Here is an 18,038-nt window from a genome sequence, read left to right as displayed (position 1 = left end):
TTTTTTAAGATCAAAATTTTAACCCAAACAAATATTAATTAAATCTCGAAAAGTAATTCGCTAATATATTTCAGTTATGCGTCGCTATTGCTGAATTTTCCTGTTGAAAATTAGCTTTTGTATTTAGAATTTACCTCTAACCGTTTGCCGTTAGCTGATAGAAGGCTAACACAAGGCTTCGGAGCATATTCTGCCTCCAAAACATGCTAAATTTTACAAGTATTAGCTGCACTGGTTGGGTTCAACACTAACATCCGGGAACTATGGCGTTGTACACTTGTAGTTGGCTAATTGGAAAAAATTGGCAATTGGAAGCCAGAATAATGCACTGTCTCTATACTGCGGTAGTTAGACCAATTCTCTACTATGTCTCTCTTGTGTGGTGAAACGTCTTTAAGAAAGGTATGAAATTAAAAAAAAATAGCAAGGTCTAAAGACTGGTATCTGTTTTCGTGAGGGCAGCCATGTCTTTGAAAGCAATAATTGCGACAATAAACCTCTTTCCAATAAGGCAATAAGATCGAGTACTTTAAACGAGTTTTCAATAGTTATGGTTACGATAATATCCCAACCGCTATTTCAAAGCATTACATTCAAAGCACTGAAGGGCAATAAATAAGGTCATGATACTGGTATAGTGAAATGCGATACCTGGAGAAGATATCAACGTTTTTACTGGCCACCAAGCGCCCGTAAAATCCCTCATAAAGCAATCGAAATATCAAAGATGTTAACCATAAAATGAAGCACATCACTTAACGAGAGAACTAAATCAGTATGTCAAAATATTATGTGGATTCCAGGTTAAAGAGAGACAAATAGGGGAGTTGTAGGGCAGATGACCTAGCGAGGCACTCAACTGCCTAACGGGTATACAGAACATTATAAAGGTATACTCTTACAGACATTTAAGGTACTTTATAGAGAATTTTGAAGGAATAGCGAACGAAAAACGGCATGACTAGCCTGCATGCGGTATCACCCGATAATTGTGACCGATAATCAATGATAAACGCGCAGAATCTCTGTTGAGTCAGAATATGACTTACCACAGTAATTTCTGTGGAAACTGGGCACTGTCTGGCAGTTACACCCAGACTAAGATGATGAAGAGGAATTTGCATCTTTTGTGCCGCTGTGCTGCTCTATCCAGACGAAGATAAACCATTTTATGTAGACAATTCAGCAAAGAGCTGAAAGATCTCCGCTCTGTGGAAAACAGGGCTCTCTCAAAGTTCACATGTATTTTAGGGGGGTTTAGCTCTCTCCATGCGGGTTTATGATCCATTTTTTTTAAACAATTAATTGCCGGTTTTTTTCTCGAAAATCTGAAAAATATTTCCTGAGGCCGCCATATTGTTAATTTTGAAAAAAGCTTTCGATCAGGCACTGGATTATCTATTAATAAAACTAATTTCTCTTGTCCGACTGATTTTAGATGAATCTCCAAGAGCTTGTGATGATCACCGCAAGGGACTTCTGGAGAAACGGGCTCCACACAAACTGCGATAAACTTATACAATTATTATTTTTATTTTTTTTTTTTGATTTTGCTAAAGTCAAGTCAAAACATGATGTATTAATGCTATGATTTTATTTTTGTAAAATAAAGCAATTGACTAGCAAAAAAAAAAAAAGATTGAAAACCATCATTTTTTTGGGGCTCTGACTATATAAAATCGCCTTTGCTATTTTGGATGTTTATTGTGAAAGAAAATCGATTACTTAAAACGTACGCAGGGTACAGGTATTTACTTACATGTAAAGTTCAGTTTTTCTGAACCCAGAAAGAAGTTTATATTATTCTACTCGTATTCGCGTTCCTATTATAAAAAAAAAATCTTGGTAACTACTTATAATTATTTATGAACGAATGGGATAAATGCCAAGCAGTATAGTCAACTAAATGTACTAGTTAGGAAGTAGTTACTCTTTAATTGCAAGTAGGTGTTAACTTTATAAGTGGGCATCACCAATTATAAATCACCTACTGACAATGCTAAAAATCAATTAAAATACTGGTATAAGCACATAGCGACGATGTTTATATGAATAAATTAGTTTCTTATTGGAAGGTAGTGCAGTCATATTTATATATACATATATAATTGGCGCGTACACCCTTTTTGGGTGTTTTGCCGAGCTCCTGCTCCTATTTGTGGTGTGCGTCTTGATGTTGTTCCACAAATGGAGGGCCCTACAGCTTCAAACCGACTCCGAACGGCAGATATTTTATTTCTCTCTAAAAAAATATTGTGAATACACAATGTCGGATATATATAAGTATATAAATATGTAAATTACTACATTGCATTGAATTATGTATTTTTAAAAAGATAAAGTACATTTTTTAAATAATAATAATGGGAATTTTGCTGATTCTAACGAAGATATAATATGAGTGTACTTTAATGTGCAAAAACATTAAATTTGCATAACAACATTCGTTTTCCTAATTTTCGAAGTCGTTATTTATCGCTGAAACTCCGAAATTTCCAAAATTCGAACGGTACAAAATGTCCTGATGTGTTTTTTTTTGTCGGAACAACTAGCAAGTATAGCACTCAGATACAAATAAGTCCATTGTACTGCACTCGGACTCCCTTTTAATTTTCTTTAAATCTACCCGATCTCCGAAGAAATCTGAGTAGATCTTAAAGTGTCAAGGAGCCAAGGTGTTCGCTTCTTAATACATCAGTGCCAAAGACCTCAAGCCTGGAAGTGTTCCGCCGTCTGAGATGCCTACCTTTTCCATGTGCTTCGTCCACAGAAAGTGGCCCGTTATCTGTCCAACCAGCTGTCTGCAGTTCCTTCTGCTTAATGACTGGGGATCTGCGACAATCGGTCGGACATGACTGGTAACATCAGTTTAGTCTATTTGCAGCCTTTCTCAGCCTGCCAAGCTCACTTGTGGGTTGTAGTAACCCATTCGCTTGATTTTTTTTAAATGTGATTCTGGATTTTTTGCAGCCAAAAATCTCCAAAGAAAACTTAGATAGTTTTATTGTTAAGATGAGGGCGTTACGAAGATATTTGTTTCTATTAAGCCTTTTATTTTACTAAAATAATTCAGTTTTTACGAGACAAAATGTTGTGAATAAATTTTTTAGTGATACGGCCTTCGGATATACATAAAGGGTAGTGAATAAGTATTTATTTGCAAACAAGCAGTCCCGAACAAACTGCATGTAGAAATAATGGGTCAAAGAACCCTTCAAAGAACCCAAAACGCCCGATAATTCCTACTGACGAGGTGAACAAAAGCCTTCAAATATGCATTCCACCTTGATTACACAGCGTCTGTCTTCATGTGAGAAGCGGCTTAAACAACGTCTGCTTCGTAGCAAGCGGTTGCGTCTTGGAAATCACAAATTTACTGAATCCAGAAAATTAAATGAGTACTCGTATAATGGAATTCGATCTCCGTTGACGACCTTTGCCAATTAATATACTTTTTGGAACACATTTTTTTGGGAAAAAATTTAATGTTTTTTGTTTTTAAATCTTTGGGAATCAAATTTTATAAAATATTCCCCTCAAATCTTGTTTTTACTTTTTTTAAATTTTTGAATATAAAATATACCCAAGGGGAACTGTTAAAGGTGGTATCGGCAAATCAGCTGATTTGTTTTTTTCCTTTCGCCGTGATCATGTGGCTGTCAGCCCAGAATTAATGAAGGCGAATTCATTTTTTGTTTTCTACTTTTCCAATAATTTGCTTTGACAATAAAACATACATTGTTGGTACAGAGCTACCACCTTTAATGAATGTGCCTTGAATATACGATTTCAAAAACTTTTTTGAGAAATAATTTTAAGATTTTGTTAAACATTTTTGGGAATAATTTTTTTTCTCATTTTGGAAAAAATTTATTTTTCATAGTGGGATGTTGAAAATTTTGGTATAGAGTGTTTTAAAGTGAAATATCTCCGGTTATTTTTGAAATTTTTAAGATTTTTTTCACTTTTTTGTAATAAATTGCACCTTTTAAAACAGTTTTTTGGAAAATAATCTCATGTTTTTGTTAAAAATTTTGTGAACAAAAAAATTTTTGTATTTTTGGAAAATAATTTCTATTTCTTTATTTTTCCCATTAACAGCTGAGACTATGCTCTGTAATGCTCTTTAAAACGTTATCTGACTTTAATCAACTCTCAACCGTTTTAGATTTGGACCTTTCTGGGGCCAAACAGGTATTTTAAATACAAGTATAAAATTACTTTCTATGTAACAAGTCAAAGTAATACTTCATAAATATCTGTTATTTTAGTTTCATAATCATTAGTTTCATTAAAATTCAATTTTAACTGGTATATTATTTTAGCAATTTAATGGTTTTTTATGTTGATAATCTAATTTACTACACTTTTTAATCTTAGATATTCCAAAATTTTTATTTCGGTTTTGAATTAATATCTTAAATATCTGTTCTAAATTTGTTAGACATTATTGCGTAAATAAATAAATAATACCTCAAATACGCATAACGAATCTGTGAAGAATCGGTGCAAAACTCTGCTCTGCTAAAAAAATTTCAATTTGCTTATTATACTCAAACCCACAAATAAACCAATTTTCAGAAAAAATTACCGCAATGGCCAAACTACGTGGGTTACTTGACATGGAATTGCTCTCCAGTGTCATTGACGAATCTTAAAAAAAAGATTAAACAATATAATTTGCTGGAATACATTTTGCAAACCTATCGTGGGCAAACTCCTTGTGTTCTTCTAAATATGGAACGATCATACTCGTATACCTACCTATACATAGATATTTTTGCTCTTTTGTCACTCTTTTACTTTTTTCCCTTTAATTAAAAAGTTGTTTTGCCTATAATGGAGTATTTTAAACAAACAATAATAAAAATACTATCTATTTTTATTGAATTTCCTCTTTTTTGCGGCAACTTTTTCTCGTCATTTACTGCGTTTTAAGCGAAATGTGGGGATTTTTAGCGATGGCAAATATGCTAAAATCGGAATTTTGGCTATGTGACTTGTCAAAGGCAACTGCATACATACAAGGTGAAGTCCAAAATTAACAAGACTCAACTAAAATAGAAGCGACAGGAGCTTTGTTTATTTATTCAAAATAGTCCCCTCGCCTGGCTCCTAGCCTCGACACACTGTTTCGCCCGATCTAAAAGCTTCTCGAAAGAGTGTTTCAGGTCATTGACCTTTACTTTCATTGCCAAATGCAAATTTACGGAATAGGTAGAATTCATTGGGAGCCATATCAGGTGAATACGTTAAGTGATTGATGGTTAAAATGCGATTTGTAGTCAAAAAATCAGTAAAAAGAGTGGATCGATGAGATGGTTCATTATCATACAATAAGCGGTATTCAGGGCGAATTCGACGGATGAGATGCAACAAAGGCTTCAAACCGCCAAGATAGAATATTGCATGGCCGGTTTTGTCCGTTGGCACGAACTCCTTGTGGACAATTCCCGTGGAATTGTAAAAACAAATGAGCATCGATTTGGTTTTTGACTTCTCCAAGCGCGATTTTTTGGGTGGTAGCTCGTCTGGGGCCTTCCATTCGGCACTTTGACGCTTAGTTTCAGGTTCATGTTGGAAACGCCACGTTTCATCACCAGTTACAATGTTGTAAAAAAAGTTCTCGTCTTTTCTCGCCTCTTTAATGAGGTCTTCCGAATGCTGAATTCTAAGCAGCTAACTTGTGCGGAATGAAACGTGCACAGACCTTTCGTGATCCCAAATGATCATTTAAAATGCGATAAATCGATGTTTTGGAGACATTTAACTCCGATTCTATGAATTTCGACGATCATTTCGGTGAATTTTTGATAAACTTATGAACAATTTTGATGGATTTTTCGTTGGCTACTAATTTTGGGCGGCCCGTATGTCTGTTGTCATTTATGTCCTCACAACCATCTCTGAAACGTATAAACCACTCATTAACTTTGGCACGAGATAGACAATCATCGCCATACACTTTTTTCATCACTTCAAATGTTTTGGTAAACGTTTTACCGATTTTAAACAAAATTTCATATTAGCTCTTTATTCGAAACTCATTTTTGTACCGATGACACAAACATACTGACATTTTAGACGCAATAACTTCACTTCCAATGAACTGAATGTCACCAAGCTTTCACTGGAAGTCAGCTGCGGATGTAACTTCCAACGCACTAACTAATTAAAAAGATGGCGCCACCAAAAATATTTTCATGACGTCAGTCTTATTTATTTTGGATTCCGCCTTGCATTATCCGTTCATTTCGTTCATACCTAAAATCTTAAAAAAAAAAAATAATTGCCGAAGGCTGGAGATTTTTAGAGATTTTTTGAGCTAGAATCGAAAGTAGCGCTAAAATTCATTTCAAGACTTATGGCGGTGAAGGCGGTGAACTTTTAGTGATAGCGAATGCTGGAATCCGACTTCTCGTTATGCTTAAGTATTTAAAATTATTGTTCTTAGCACGTAGCGTCTATTTTTATAATAACCGCATAAATGTCACTGCACATTGCTAGTTGATGATTGATGATGATGATAAAGTACGGTCCAATGGTTAATGTGAACATCCCCAACACTTAATGCAATCGCACTTCAGAATCTTTCCACACAGTTCATCGCTATCGTTTGATGGCTTCAAATTAACTTGATTACACATAATTCACTTACAGAGTTATATGTACAAGCATATATTTCGGAACATTTCAATTTTCCTATTGAAGTAGAACAATTACTCCTGTGTACATACGTGCACACATATACTATGTATATTAGGTCGGGTCGATTTAAAAATCGCTCATTGCTCTGTGAAAATCGTATTCTAGGGGTCAAAATAAGAAACTTTGCCGAAGGAACCATACCTCTAAAACGAATTCTGATGTCCCCCAATTTGGGTCGAACGAAAAATCCCACTTTGACCCATTTAGAGTGCTCCAATCGGGTCCAAATGTATGACCGACCCCCACTAACTTTGGACGGCCGTCCACCCATGCCAGTGGCACACCCCCTGGAGCTCCCCTGGGGGTTTCCCCATACAATAATTTCAAAATATCACCATTTTGGCCTTTACATGAGAAAAGAAACTAAAAAGTTCGACAAGATCACAACGGGTTTAGATTGAAAATTGTAGGAAAAGGACCTGAGTCATGTTAACGGCTATTTTATTCTGCTTTATAAATATCTTCCAAGACTGCACGAAAGAGTTTCTCAATTTGTATTTTGCAGTAATAATTTTATTTAATTTAGATTTGAAATTTTTACGGAAAACCTTCATTCAAGGTTTATATTTTATTCTAGCGAAGTTCGCGCACCAATTCGAAATGAATATGGGATTTCTTAGCCCAATGTACAATTAATTTAGCATAGAAATCTTGATCTGCATCCAACAAAGTCAAATTAACTCAAGAAATTAAGTATCATTTGAAGTGCAAAAGCTTCTTAGATTATAAGCTGTAAAATTTTGAAAAAAAAAATCTTAATTTCATTCAAGCGCATTCATTAAAGGTCTGGATTTAATCCACAAAGAGTGACCGTGGGGTGTGTTCTAGCCGTCATGCTACGGTCAAAGGAACTCACTATTGGAAAATTATTTTTGAGCAGAGTTGATGGTGGCACAGTTGGTTAAGCAATTTATGAATAAAACAGACATCTTGGCATCGTGTAATCTCAAGAAATGGTCCAGTCGAATGGTCACGTCACGTTAAGCCTATCAAGTAAATAGTAATAAAGGCTCTCAGGAATAATTTACAAAGGAAATTACCCTAAGCTCGGGCGATTTGTAGGGAAGGGTGGGGAAAAAACACAGGCTCGCTGTGATCATATGGGTGATATTAAATTCCAGTAAATTCAATCCTTCATAAATATGTCAGTTATTTGAAGTTTTATTTAAGAGATAAGGTCATTGTAAAGAAATAAAAGCAAAATTTTTTTTTTGTTTCACGGATTCCTAAATAAAGGTGAAAAAAATTTATAATTGCTTATATTTGACATATTTACCGTACTGAAATCTTTAAGCACGACTACATTTTTTAGGTCGGCCGGGCTCATTGCTCGAGGAAGTCTTGAGAGATTAAATTGAAATTTGAACTGTATATTCGCTAAGTAAATTCTAAATGGATGCATTTTTTATTACATACATACAAACAAACGTATATACACGTATGTTTTCTTAATGAACAAGTAACGAATGGTTAATTTCATTTTCTTTAAGGGAGGAAACTGGTTCAGGAGGCCGAAATTTTGGTGTTCTTCGTGAATTTTTTGAACAAGTAAGGAATAATCAGAAATTGTTTAAACTTGGAGGGTATTTTACTCATATTTTTAAGTATACTTTAAAATTATTTCAAGCCATTTTCGTCGGAAATAATTCCGTTAGAGCGTCTTGTCCATGGATGATCGCCATCCGAGTATCTTTCTGGTGGGCATTCTTGAATTTGCAATTTTTCTCTGTAATCAACAAGAATTTTGTTTTTCGTTAACAACATGTTTCCTAAGAATATGAACCTAACTTTGATAAAATAATATTGAAAATTGCATATTTTTGAGACGTTTGAACACAGTGTCATTTTTTATACCATATTTTTTCATCTATTTTGCTTAAAAACATTTTTTTTTAATGATAATACATATAAACCCCGAATTCGGTTCATATGAATTAGAATTGAATAAGGAATACTCCAAAAAAATTTCATAACGATTGGTCGATAACTTGTTGAGCTAGAGTGCCCACCAGTTGAAAAAAGTCGTTTCGAGAAAAACGCCGTTCTAACTACCGCGTGCTACGGTGCCGAACCGACGGGCGGTCACTTAAGTGCTCATAGCATCAGGAATAATTCGAATTTCGCTTTAAAATTTTTAACACATATTCTTGAGTAGTTGTACTAACAATTTATGCAATAAAAAAAGTCGATTTTTTTATAAATCTAAACTGGTTTCCCCCCTTAATATTACTTTGAAAAAATAATTTCGGCAGTTTATGGCATGCCAAACAAAGAAGTTTTCCAAAATTTTCCTTTATTTCTTGTCCCATTTCAAACAAAAACAAATGCTTACATACAGATTTCTTCCACCCCCTTTATAATAAGAGCATCAACACTTTACGCTTGTTTCGCAAATTTCAAAATGCGCGATCATAGTGGGATACCACCCTTCTACTGGTCTTAGGGTATTTCCTGTTGTATTTGTGCTGCTTAATCAGCTTTGAGTTAAAAGCGCATAATTTATCATCACTGCCATCGTCATTTTACACTTCCAGCGGTACATTCTCATGTTTAAATTTTTGTATTTTTTATTTTTATATTTAGTAGGGCTCTATAGGTATAAATGCAGTTCACTTATAATTTTCAATGTGTGCTTTGCATAATAAATAAATTGAACTGGACTACTGAACGAGTGAGCGAATGAGTGTCGGTAAAATTTGTTCACAGTGAATTTTTTGTATTAATTCCTTCTTTTTTGTTGCTTTTTAGCGACCATTAAGTAAAAAGTCACGTTGTCGTGTAAACATACACGATTTGTGTGCGTGCAAATGTCATATGCACCTCAACAAGCAGAAAAGACAGCAGCGAGTGCAGATAACAGCAACACAATTGACAGACTATATTCGTACCAGCGCAGCAGTCATAACAAGCATCAGTGAGTGACTCAACAATTGCCGTCTTTTTGGTTGTTGCGATGTAGGTGCCACTCTTGTATTTGTACGCATGTATTTATTTGTTAAATTTGCGGCAATCAATGCAAATACGTTTGCAAATAAAAACAAAAAAGGGCGTTGTCAAGTTCATTGCACGCATGGCATGTGAGTTTTACTGGCTCTCACAACACACAGCTCTTTTTTCCTTTAATCTATTTGCTGTGGTTATCTGCGGATTGCAGGTGCAATATTTATATTCTGTATACGCCAACATTGGCTATTAAATTCATTCACGGCTTCAACAACGTTGTTATTCCTCGCTGACGTGTAGTACAAGAATTGTTGGTACAAACACACAAACAACAAAAAATGATATTGGCCATTCTTATTGCGGTCGTGTCGCACTTTTTGTGAGTTATATTTATGTGACTTGTAAACAATTGTGCCTACCAATTTAACCAGTCCATTGTACGAATCATTGTTCATAACTCATAGACTCTCTTTTGTTCTGTTTGTTTTTGGCATTGCTTTTATACACCATCATTTACCACATAACATTAGTGGATGCCAACCAGAAGTCAATTAATTTGTTTACTTTCGGATTGCCTGATGGCTACATAGCTTTCAAAATATAATATAATTTACTTAAATTTTTGTTTATATGGGCATGTCAGTTTGGTATTTACTTCATTGCTGTTGTCATTTGAGAAGTTGCATTTTAAGCAAGTAACCATATAGTCGATTTGCCATGTCATTGAATTTATGCTAAAAAATGCTATGTATATTTTTGTACATACGAATTATTTATTTCTAACCCTTTCTTTTCATATACAACCTGTTGCAAATTTATAAATGCACCACTATTTTTTTGCAAAATTAGAATTAATAATACAACAAAAACCAGATATCGCAAAGTTATCGAAACTTTCGGCCGCCGTAGCCGAATGGGTTGGTGCGTGACTACCATTCGGAATTCACAAAGAGAACGTTGGTTCGAATCTCGGTGAAACACCAAAATTAAGAAAATCATTTTTCTGATAGCGGTCGCCCCTCGGCAGGCAATGGCAAACCTCTGAGTGTATTTCTGCATTGAAAAATCTCCTCTTAAAAATATCTGCCGTTCAGAGTTGGCTTGAAACTGTAGGTCCCTCCATTTGTGGAACAACATCAAGACGCACACCTCAGATAGGAGGAGGAGCTCGGCCAAACACCCAAAAACTTTCAACTTTTCCACCAGAATTTAGAACTTTTCTGGGTAAGCAGTTTTATAGCCAATTGCACAAAGTGCAAGTTTAAAGTGGTTACAAAATACCGTTACTTTTTTTTTTGGTTTTTTTTTTGCACACATCTTTCCGTTGTTATACCCACTCTTCATCAAAATACATGCTCGATTTTTTGTATATGGAAGAAAGACCTGGTTAAAAAGTGCGTCTTAATGATTTTTCACAAGTACAAGATTCTACAGTTTCATGCCAAAGCGATTTTGGGAAAAAGTAAGAATACTACAGCCAAAGCAAGAACACTAAGCTCGGATTTTCAACTTTTTATGGGCAAACGTTTTGATAGTGGATCATAATTAATTGGGAAAGTGAAAGTGCAACTTTTACAAATTATTTTTTGCATCGTATATATTACGTATATATTGTCAAGACGCACTCTACAAATAGGAGGAGGAGCTCGCCCAAACACTAAAAAAGGGTATACGCGCCAATTATATATATTAAACGTTTTTTCATTTCAAAATATATGAATGAAGGTTGTTTCTATATGAGCGCTCATCGACATCAAGTGAAATTTTCAAGCGCACTATCCCGAAGCCTGGAGCCAATGTAAAAAAAAAAACGGATATGGCATAGAATTTAGAAGGCTCCTTACCACAAATTTTGAATTTGCAGTGATATGAGTTAAACGTCAAAGCCCACAAAATAAATTTTATTTTAAGACAAAGGCCTCTGATGTAAGATGCTGCTTTTCGACTTGATCTGATTAAATTAATATAAGCTAAATTTTAAAACAGTTGGGCTATTCTTGTAGTATGTAAATTATTTATATTTAATGGACAATAGTCATATATACATATATATAATTGGCGCGTACACCCTTTTTCCGAGTTTGGCTGAGCTCCTCCTCCTATTACAGTATGACAATCGTCATAGATTACTTACAATTTTTTTAATGATTAAAATTGTGTTTTATTAAAAATTCCATTTTGACTCTGTTATAGTCAACTTGAAAAGCATTTTATCACTAAAACAGAGTTTTACGTCTAAAATTAGGAGATCGTGATTTTAAAATGTTAAAATATGGATCTAAATTGATGTTTTGCTCCCAAAATTGTATAAAGTAAGTAACAAGATTTTAATAAATTAAAATACAAGTGAAGCAATATAACTCTAATTAGAGAATATTACGAGATTTTGCGATTTTTGATAATGCAGTGCCCACCATATGAATCCATATCTATATACGTACATACATACATTCAAATACCCATGCATATTTCAGCAAATACTTGTACTTGCATATAACCAGAGAATGTAAATTAGTGACCCAGGGTGAACTAATTAAAGTACCAATATTCCTGTATATTTCTGTCTACTAAATTATTCCGTTTCATATGGATAACTCTGTTCGCTCTCATTTGAGCAGAAGCTAGGTTTAACATGCATGGCTTCGATTGACAAAATTTCAGAAACTGATTTTAAGCTAGAATTTCCGTTGGACCATGTCTACGGGTTTATATTGCTCTTATAGAAATTAATATTTTGACTAAAATATGTGGTCCTAGGTTGTAGAACTAGAACTAGGAGGACTTTGGATGTCGTGAAATTTCATTTCCTGAACTGAAATAAATGATAATCATTTTATTTGCATGCAGTACTGTTACAATTCATATCAGCAAAGGCGAATATTCGCGCTTGACATGATAGTGGATGGCACGATGGCTAACCTTGATTAAACATACATACTCATGCACTCAGTATATATGCAGCATATACTCTGTAGATGCATTTCCGCAAACGTGCTAATGAGGCTAAAAATTTAAAAAGCTCTTCTACAGAATCACTCATAAAGTTTTATTTCAACATAACATATGTACATACATACATATATTTATGAACGTAGTTATTATACCTATGTGAATGCTTTTGGGTATGTGAATGAGTACGAAGTCAATGTCAATGTCAAACCGTGTGCATAAACAAACAAAAAATTAATATAATATTGCATTTAGCCGAATCAAGTACAGATGTGTATAAGTATTAGAAAACGTAACTGAATAATTTTGACAGCTTTATATAAATTGGTGACACCACTCCAGACCAAAGGTCTGCTTATTAATGTGCACACATATGTACCTATATGTATATGTACGCCTTTCACTGGTTCGCTGCACGTATTTGAATATAACCCGCAAACGCATCGTCTCAGCTCTTGAATAAAAATATAGAGGGAGCTGTTTTTCAAGCATCACAAAAAAACTCCCAAAAAATTTGGACAAGACTATAACATTTGAAACTAAAAACAAAAAAAAAAAAATTTAAGTACATTTTACTCTAAAAACTTGAAAAAAAAAATTAAAAATTTTAAAAACAACCGAAGATTTTTCACTTTAAAAAACTCTATATAAAAAAATTTCCAATATTGAAGTTATAGGATTCCTCTATGAAACTTTTATTTTTTCAATTTCCAATATTGAAGTTATAGGAATTCCACTATGAAACCGTCACAAATATTCGTTACAATACACCTCTACGTTAGTGTGGGTATAATAATTTAAAAAAATTTGTCGATAAAGTCGTTTTATTTTTCTAAACTTTGTTGTTTATTAATTTGCTAATATTCTACATATACAGAAACAATGAGATAATACTATTTGATGAGGCAACTATTTATTACACAAATTAAAAAACGGTCCCACTATCAATTTGTGCACATTCTACGTTTAAGTATTTGCAGGCTGTAATAAAATGTATTTAATGTACCCACTAATATTGAGTCTTTTTTCTTTTTTAGTTAAAGTCACTGGCACCCGTCAAATTTTACGCGGCGTGAGCGGCAGTTTTCGCAATGGGCAATTGTCGGCAATTATGGGTCCTTCCGGTGCGGGGAAGAGTAGTTTACTGAATGCTTTATCGGGTTTTCGGTAAGTACAAAACTTTATGTCTACAAATCATGAAATCAATCACAGAAAATGAAAGAAGATATAATAAAAAAATGACCGCGTGTTCAAAGTTTGTACATATGCGCAAATAATGCACACAAACATACATATATTTAGATCAAAAGCATTTCCTAAACACAAATTTTTTTGTCGTGAGTCTGTAGCAATTAAAAAAACAAAGTTCCTAGTTTGGTTTTTTATGAATTTTACCTTTCCGCTTTGGGCTCTTTTAAAATATATTTTGATTGATGGCTTTTTAATTTTTATTGGTGCTTTAGTCTACTGTTAAAAAACAATTATTATTTTTGATAGCATGCTTTGGCACAAACTTACTTACATATATACAAATGTATGTACTATACCCTATGATCTGAAAGTACCATGAATGTTTAAATAAAACAAAACAGAGTTCAATTTCAGGCAAATTTATTTTATCTCCTTCTAAATATGACCCGTCTGAAGAACCACACATATGCCAACGTTTAACCCAGTCCTCCATGTACCCCTGGTAGGCCGACGAAGAGATGGCCTTCAGCTCCTTCGTCGCTTTTATCTCCTCTATCGACGGAAATCTCCTTCCACGAAGTGATAACTTCAACTTAGGGAACAAAAGGAAGTCGCACGGGCCATATCAGGTGAATACGGTCAAATAATCCAGCACAATTTGGGCTCGATGCGATGGCGCGTTATATCATGCAAAGCCCAAGAATTGTTTGCCCACATTTCCAGCCGGCCAGGCAGACACTAATGATCCGATGGCGCTAAAAAGTGACAGATGTGTGCCTTACAGTCCTACCAACATAGGAAATAAATATGGACCCGTTCCCACGTGCGCGGTTCGTTTAAATTAAACATTCCCGGTACTTTCTGATCATAGGGTATATTTATTCCCAAAATAATGGTAATGATCTTCCTAAAAATATGTGTACGTTATTTTATTTTTAACAAAAACATTTTTTTAACCTTTAATTTCAATAAATGCAGTCTTTATCATGCTTAAACATAACTCAAATCTCTCAATTAAAAATAAAAATACTTTAAATTTCAAGATTAGTAAATGTTAGGTTAGGCTGTAACTTATGGCCCAGTGTAATGCCGCATGGGCAACTTGCCTCGAAATATTATTGAGAAACACATTTGAAACACCCCGACTACTCTCAGAATTAACCTAATAACAGAATTAATATAGCATTTGTCTCTCCATCTCCTTCCCTTAGTACCTCAGATGTCAGTGGACACATAAGAATCGAGCGCAAAGGTTCTTGCTATATCACCCAAGACGATAATCATCAAACACTACTCACTGTCGAGGAACTAATGGCGCTTAGCTGTAATCTCAAATTACCTCATTCTACCCGTAAAACTGAGCTAATTACTGAGATACTTGAGAATCTCCATTTAAACCATCGACGTAACATCTACGCGGAAAAGTTGAGTGGCGGCGAGCGTAAACGTCTCTCAATTGCACTCGAATTGGTAGCGAATCCTAAAATATTTTTTCTTGACGAACCCACCAGTGGTCTGGATGATGTGACAGCGGCGCAATGCATTCGTTTACTTAGTCAATTGGCCAAACAGGGACGCACTATTGTTTGTACAATACATCAGCCGTCAGCGACGATTTTCAATTATTTCGATAGTGTTTTTGTGTTAGCGAGCGGAAAATGCGTCTACCAGGGTCCACCAGTTGCGGTCATACCATTTTTACGGCATATAAACGTGGAGTGTCCCAAGTATTATAGTCCATCAGATTACAGTGAGTTCACTTAGCACACATACATACATACATATGCATATACAAACTTGAGTTCACACATTGCTTGTTCTGCCTTGCTTGTAGTCATTGAGCTTTGTGATGCGGATGAAGGGAAAATCATACCTTTGCTGAGCGAGCTAACAGACAATGGCAAATGGATATATGCACCACAACAGCAACACCAACAACAACAGCCACTGCAAATGCAGCAACAGCTAAATGAAACAAATGGCACGTCTGTGGTGTCGTTTCCGCGGCAGCGTTCCAAAGATTTTCATCAAGCGGTGAAAACTTTCTTCGTAGAGGAGCCAAAGCGTAGTCGTTTGCAATATTTGCTCTGGGCCGGCACGAATTTCTCCACCGACGGTACGCTTATTGGCGGTGTGACAGCATTTTATGAGCACTTGAAAAACTTTACTAAGCTGCTCGATCCCGAACGTGAGAATACTTCGGGTTTCCATCAGTTCTGTGTGCTTTTGAAAATGATGTTGGTGCGCACAATGCGCTCCCGAGTTATTTTGCTCATACAGTTTTTGCATCATGTGTTGACGGCGTTGTTTTTCGGTAAGTGCAGTAGTTTGTGCATTTTTATGTTTATATGCAAATGTTAAAACAACAATTACTAAATTGTATTTCAATATTTTTAGGCTTGATTTTCTTAAATCTGGGAAATCAGGGCTCGCGAATGTTTGACCACTTGAAATTCTGCATTGGTGTTGTTATAATCATCGCATATACGCAAGTCATGGTGCCCATATTGAGCTGTAAGTAAAATTCGAGCATTACGAGCACAGTGAAACCTCGCTAGCTTGATTCTTAGAATATTAAAAATCTTATCACACTTCAAGACAGAGAAAATTGTGTGTATTTAATAATTTAGAAGTGGAATTAATATGAAAAAAATAGCAGCAGACAATAGAAAGTTTTTAATGATCACAGAAAGTATATACTGATGATATATATATATATATATATATATATATACATATATAATATTATATATAAAAGTTTTCCAGTATCTTGATTTCCCATTGTGATGTCGCATGAGGAAAGTTTTCCGATTAGTTGAATAAATTGTTGGCGGGAAAAATCACAAAAAGTATCACAAAAATTTTTTCCGCTGAGCTATCTCGCATTAAAATAAAAAAAAAATAAGCAAATAAAATGCAAAAGAACGACCTTCGGATTCACATGATTTCATTTTATCCATAAGAATTTCTGCCGTATCATCATCGCTATCAGATGAAGAACATTCCATTGGCAATCACAGCTTTCTTCATATTTTCCTGCTACCGTCTAGGTGTGTATGTAATGCCAAATTATTTAATAACTAAGAAGTACAAGCCTAAAACACAAAAGATACCTTCAATGTTTTCGATTTGTATTTCGGAATCTGCAGCAGCGATGACTGAAGGCTGTGGTTTAGAAGTACGTACCTCTATATCATTGGCCGATTCCTATTTAATATATATGTAACTTAAAATAAAATTTATAAATTTTATCTAAAACTGATTTACTTATATTCTCCATTTTAATAAAAAATTTGTTAATTTAGAACTTTGACCCAATTCGCAAATTTGAATTCGTGTTTATTTTCCACTTTGCGATCCAGCTGAAAGTCTCCGTTGCTAGCGCTGCGATATCTTTTTGTTTACTTAACAATTCTACTGTTATTTAAGCTTTAAAAAAATAAAAAGAAAAATTAAAAATAAAATACTTTACGTTTTTCTCACTTGCAAATTCTTACAATTAAAAATGTATCCAGTAAAAACTTGTAGCTTCCCCTCAAAATGAAATGTCATTTTGTCCTCTCACTTTCCCCTACTCTGCAGATTTTTTGTTACATAAACACCAACACTTGATAATTTGTAACAATTGTTATTGTATTATAATATTGTTATGGTACAAACGATTGTTACAGATTATTTGCTTCATGCACAGACCTTCTAATTTAATTTATGTAAAAGAAAATAAATATTTCTAATGAAATTTCAATTCATTTACTCCGGTTATGGAATAACTACATTATTTTTTTTTGTTTATTTATTGTATTATTTTTTGTTCGTACAGATCCCATGGAAATAAAAATCGTACGGAAAGAGACATTCAACCGCTGGTATAAGCTAACACCCTATTATATGGCTTTGAGTATTTCACGTTTGCCCTTACAGGTAATTAATGGAAATATTGACAGATGGAATATAAATAAAATTAAATGAATTATAACAACTTTAGATCTTTTTGAATATGATAATGCTCACGATCATTTATTGGATGACTGGACTGCCGGCACAATGGTGGCGTTTCGGCTTGTTTTCCTGTGTTGGTTTAATGACATCGCTGATTGGAGAAGGCATGGGATTGGCTATTGGAATGACATTCAGTATAACGGTTAGTAAAATAAAATAAAATACATATATACATAGTACGTACACACGTGTTCACAATAAAAGCAGCGTTGCTGATTGCAAAGTTTTGACAATTAATTTTAAGTTTT

At 34.4% G+C, this 18,038-nt stretch overlaps 1 protein-coding gene across 3 annotated transcripts in view; it reads left to right on the top strand.

The window, feature by feature from the left end:
• Nucleotides 1-18,038, top strand: part of LOC128860109 (ATP-binding cassette subfamily G member 4) — a 37,124-nt gene that overhangs the window by 16,788 nt on the left and 2,298 nt on the right. For all 3 annotated transcript variants that reach the window (XM_054097372.1, XM_054097374.1, XM_054097373.1), the window contains exons 4-9: nt 13,638-13,767; nt 15,003-15,541; nt 15,626-16,105; nt 16,189-16,305; nt 17,612-17,712; nt 17,777-17,932. In XM_054097372.1, coding sequence (XP_053953347.1) covers nt 13,638-13,767; nt 15,003-15,541; nt 15,626-16,105; nt 16,189-16,305; nt 17,612-17,712; nt 17,777-17,932 — 1,523 coding nt within the window. The remainder of the gene's footprint in view (nt 1-13,637; nt 13,768-15,002; nt 15,542-15,625; nt 16,106-16,188; nt 16,306-17,611; nt 17,713-17,776; nt 17,933-18,038) is intronic.

The sequence above is a fragment of the Anastrepha ludens genome, chromosome 4 (assembly GCF_028408465.1).
Source record: "Anastrepha ludens isolate Willacy chromosome 4, idAnaLude1.1, whole genome shotgun sequence".
Classification (NCBI taxonomy): Eukaryota; Metazoa; Arthropoda; class Insecta; order Diptera; family Tephritidae; genus Anastrepha; species Anastrepha ludens.
This window is presented reverse-complemented; position numbering and strand designations above follow the sequence as displayed.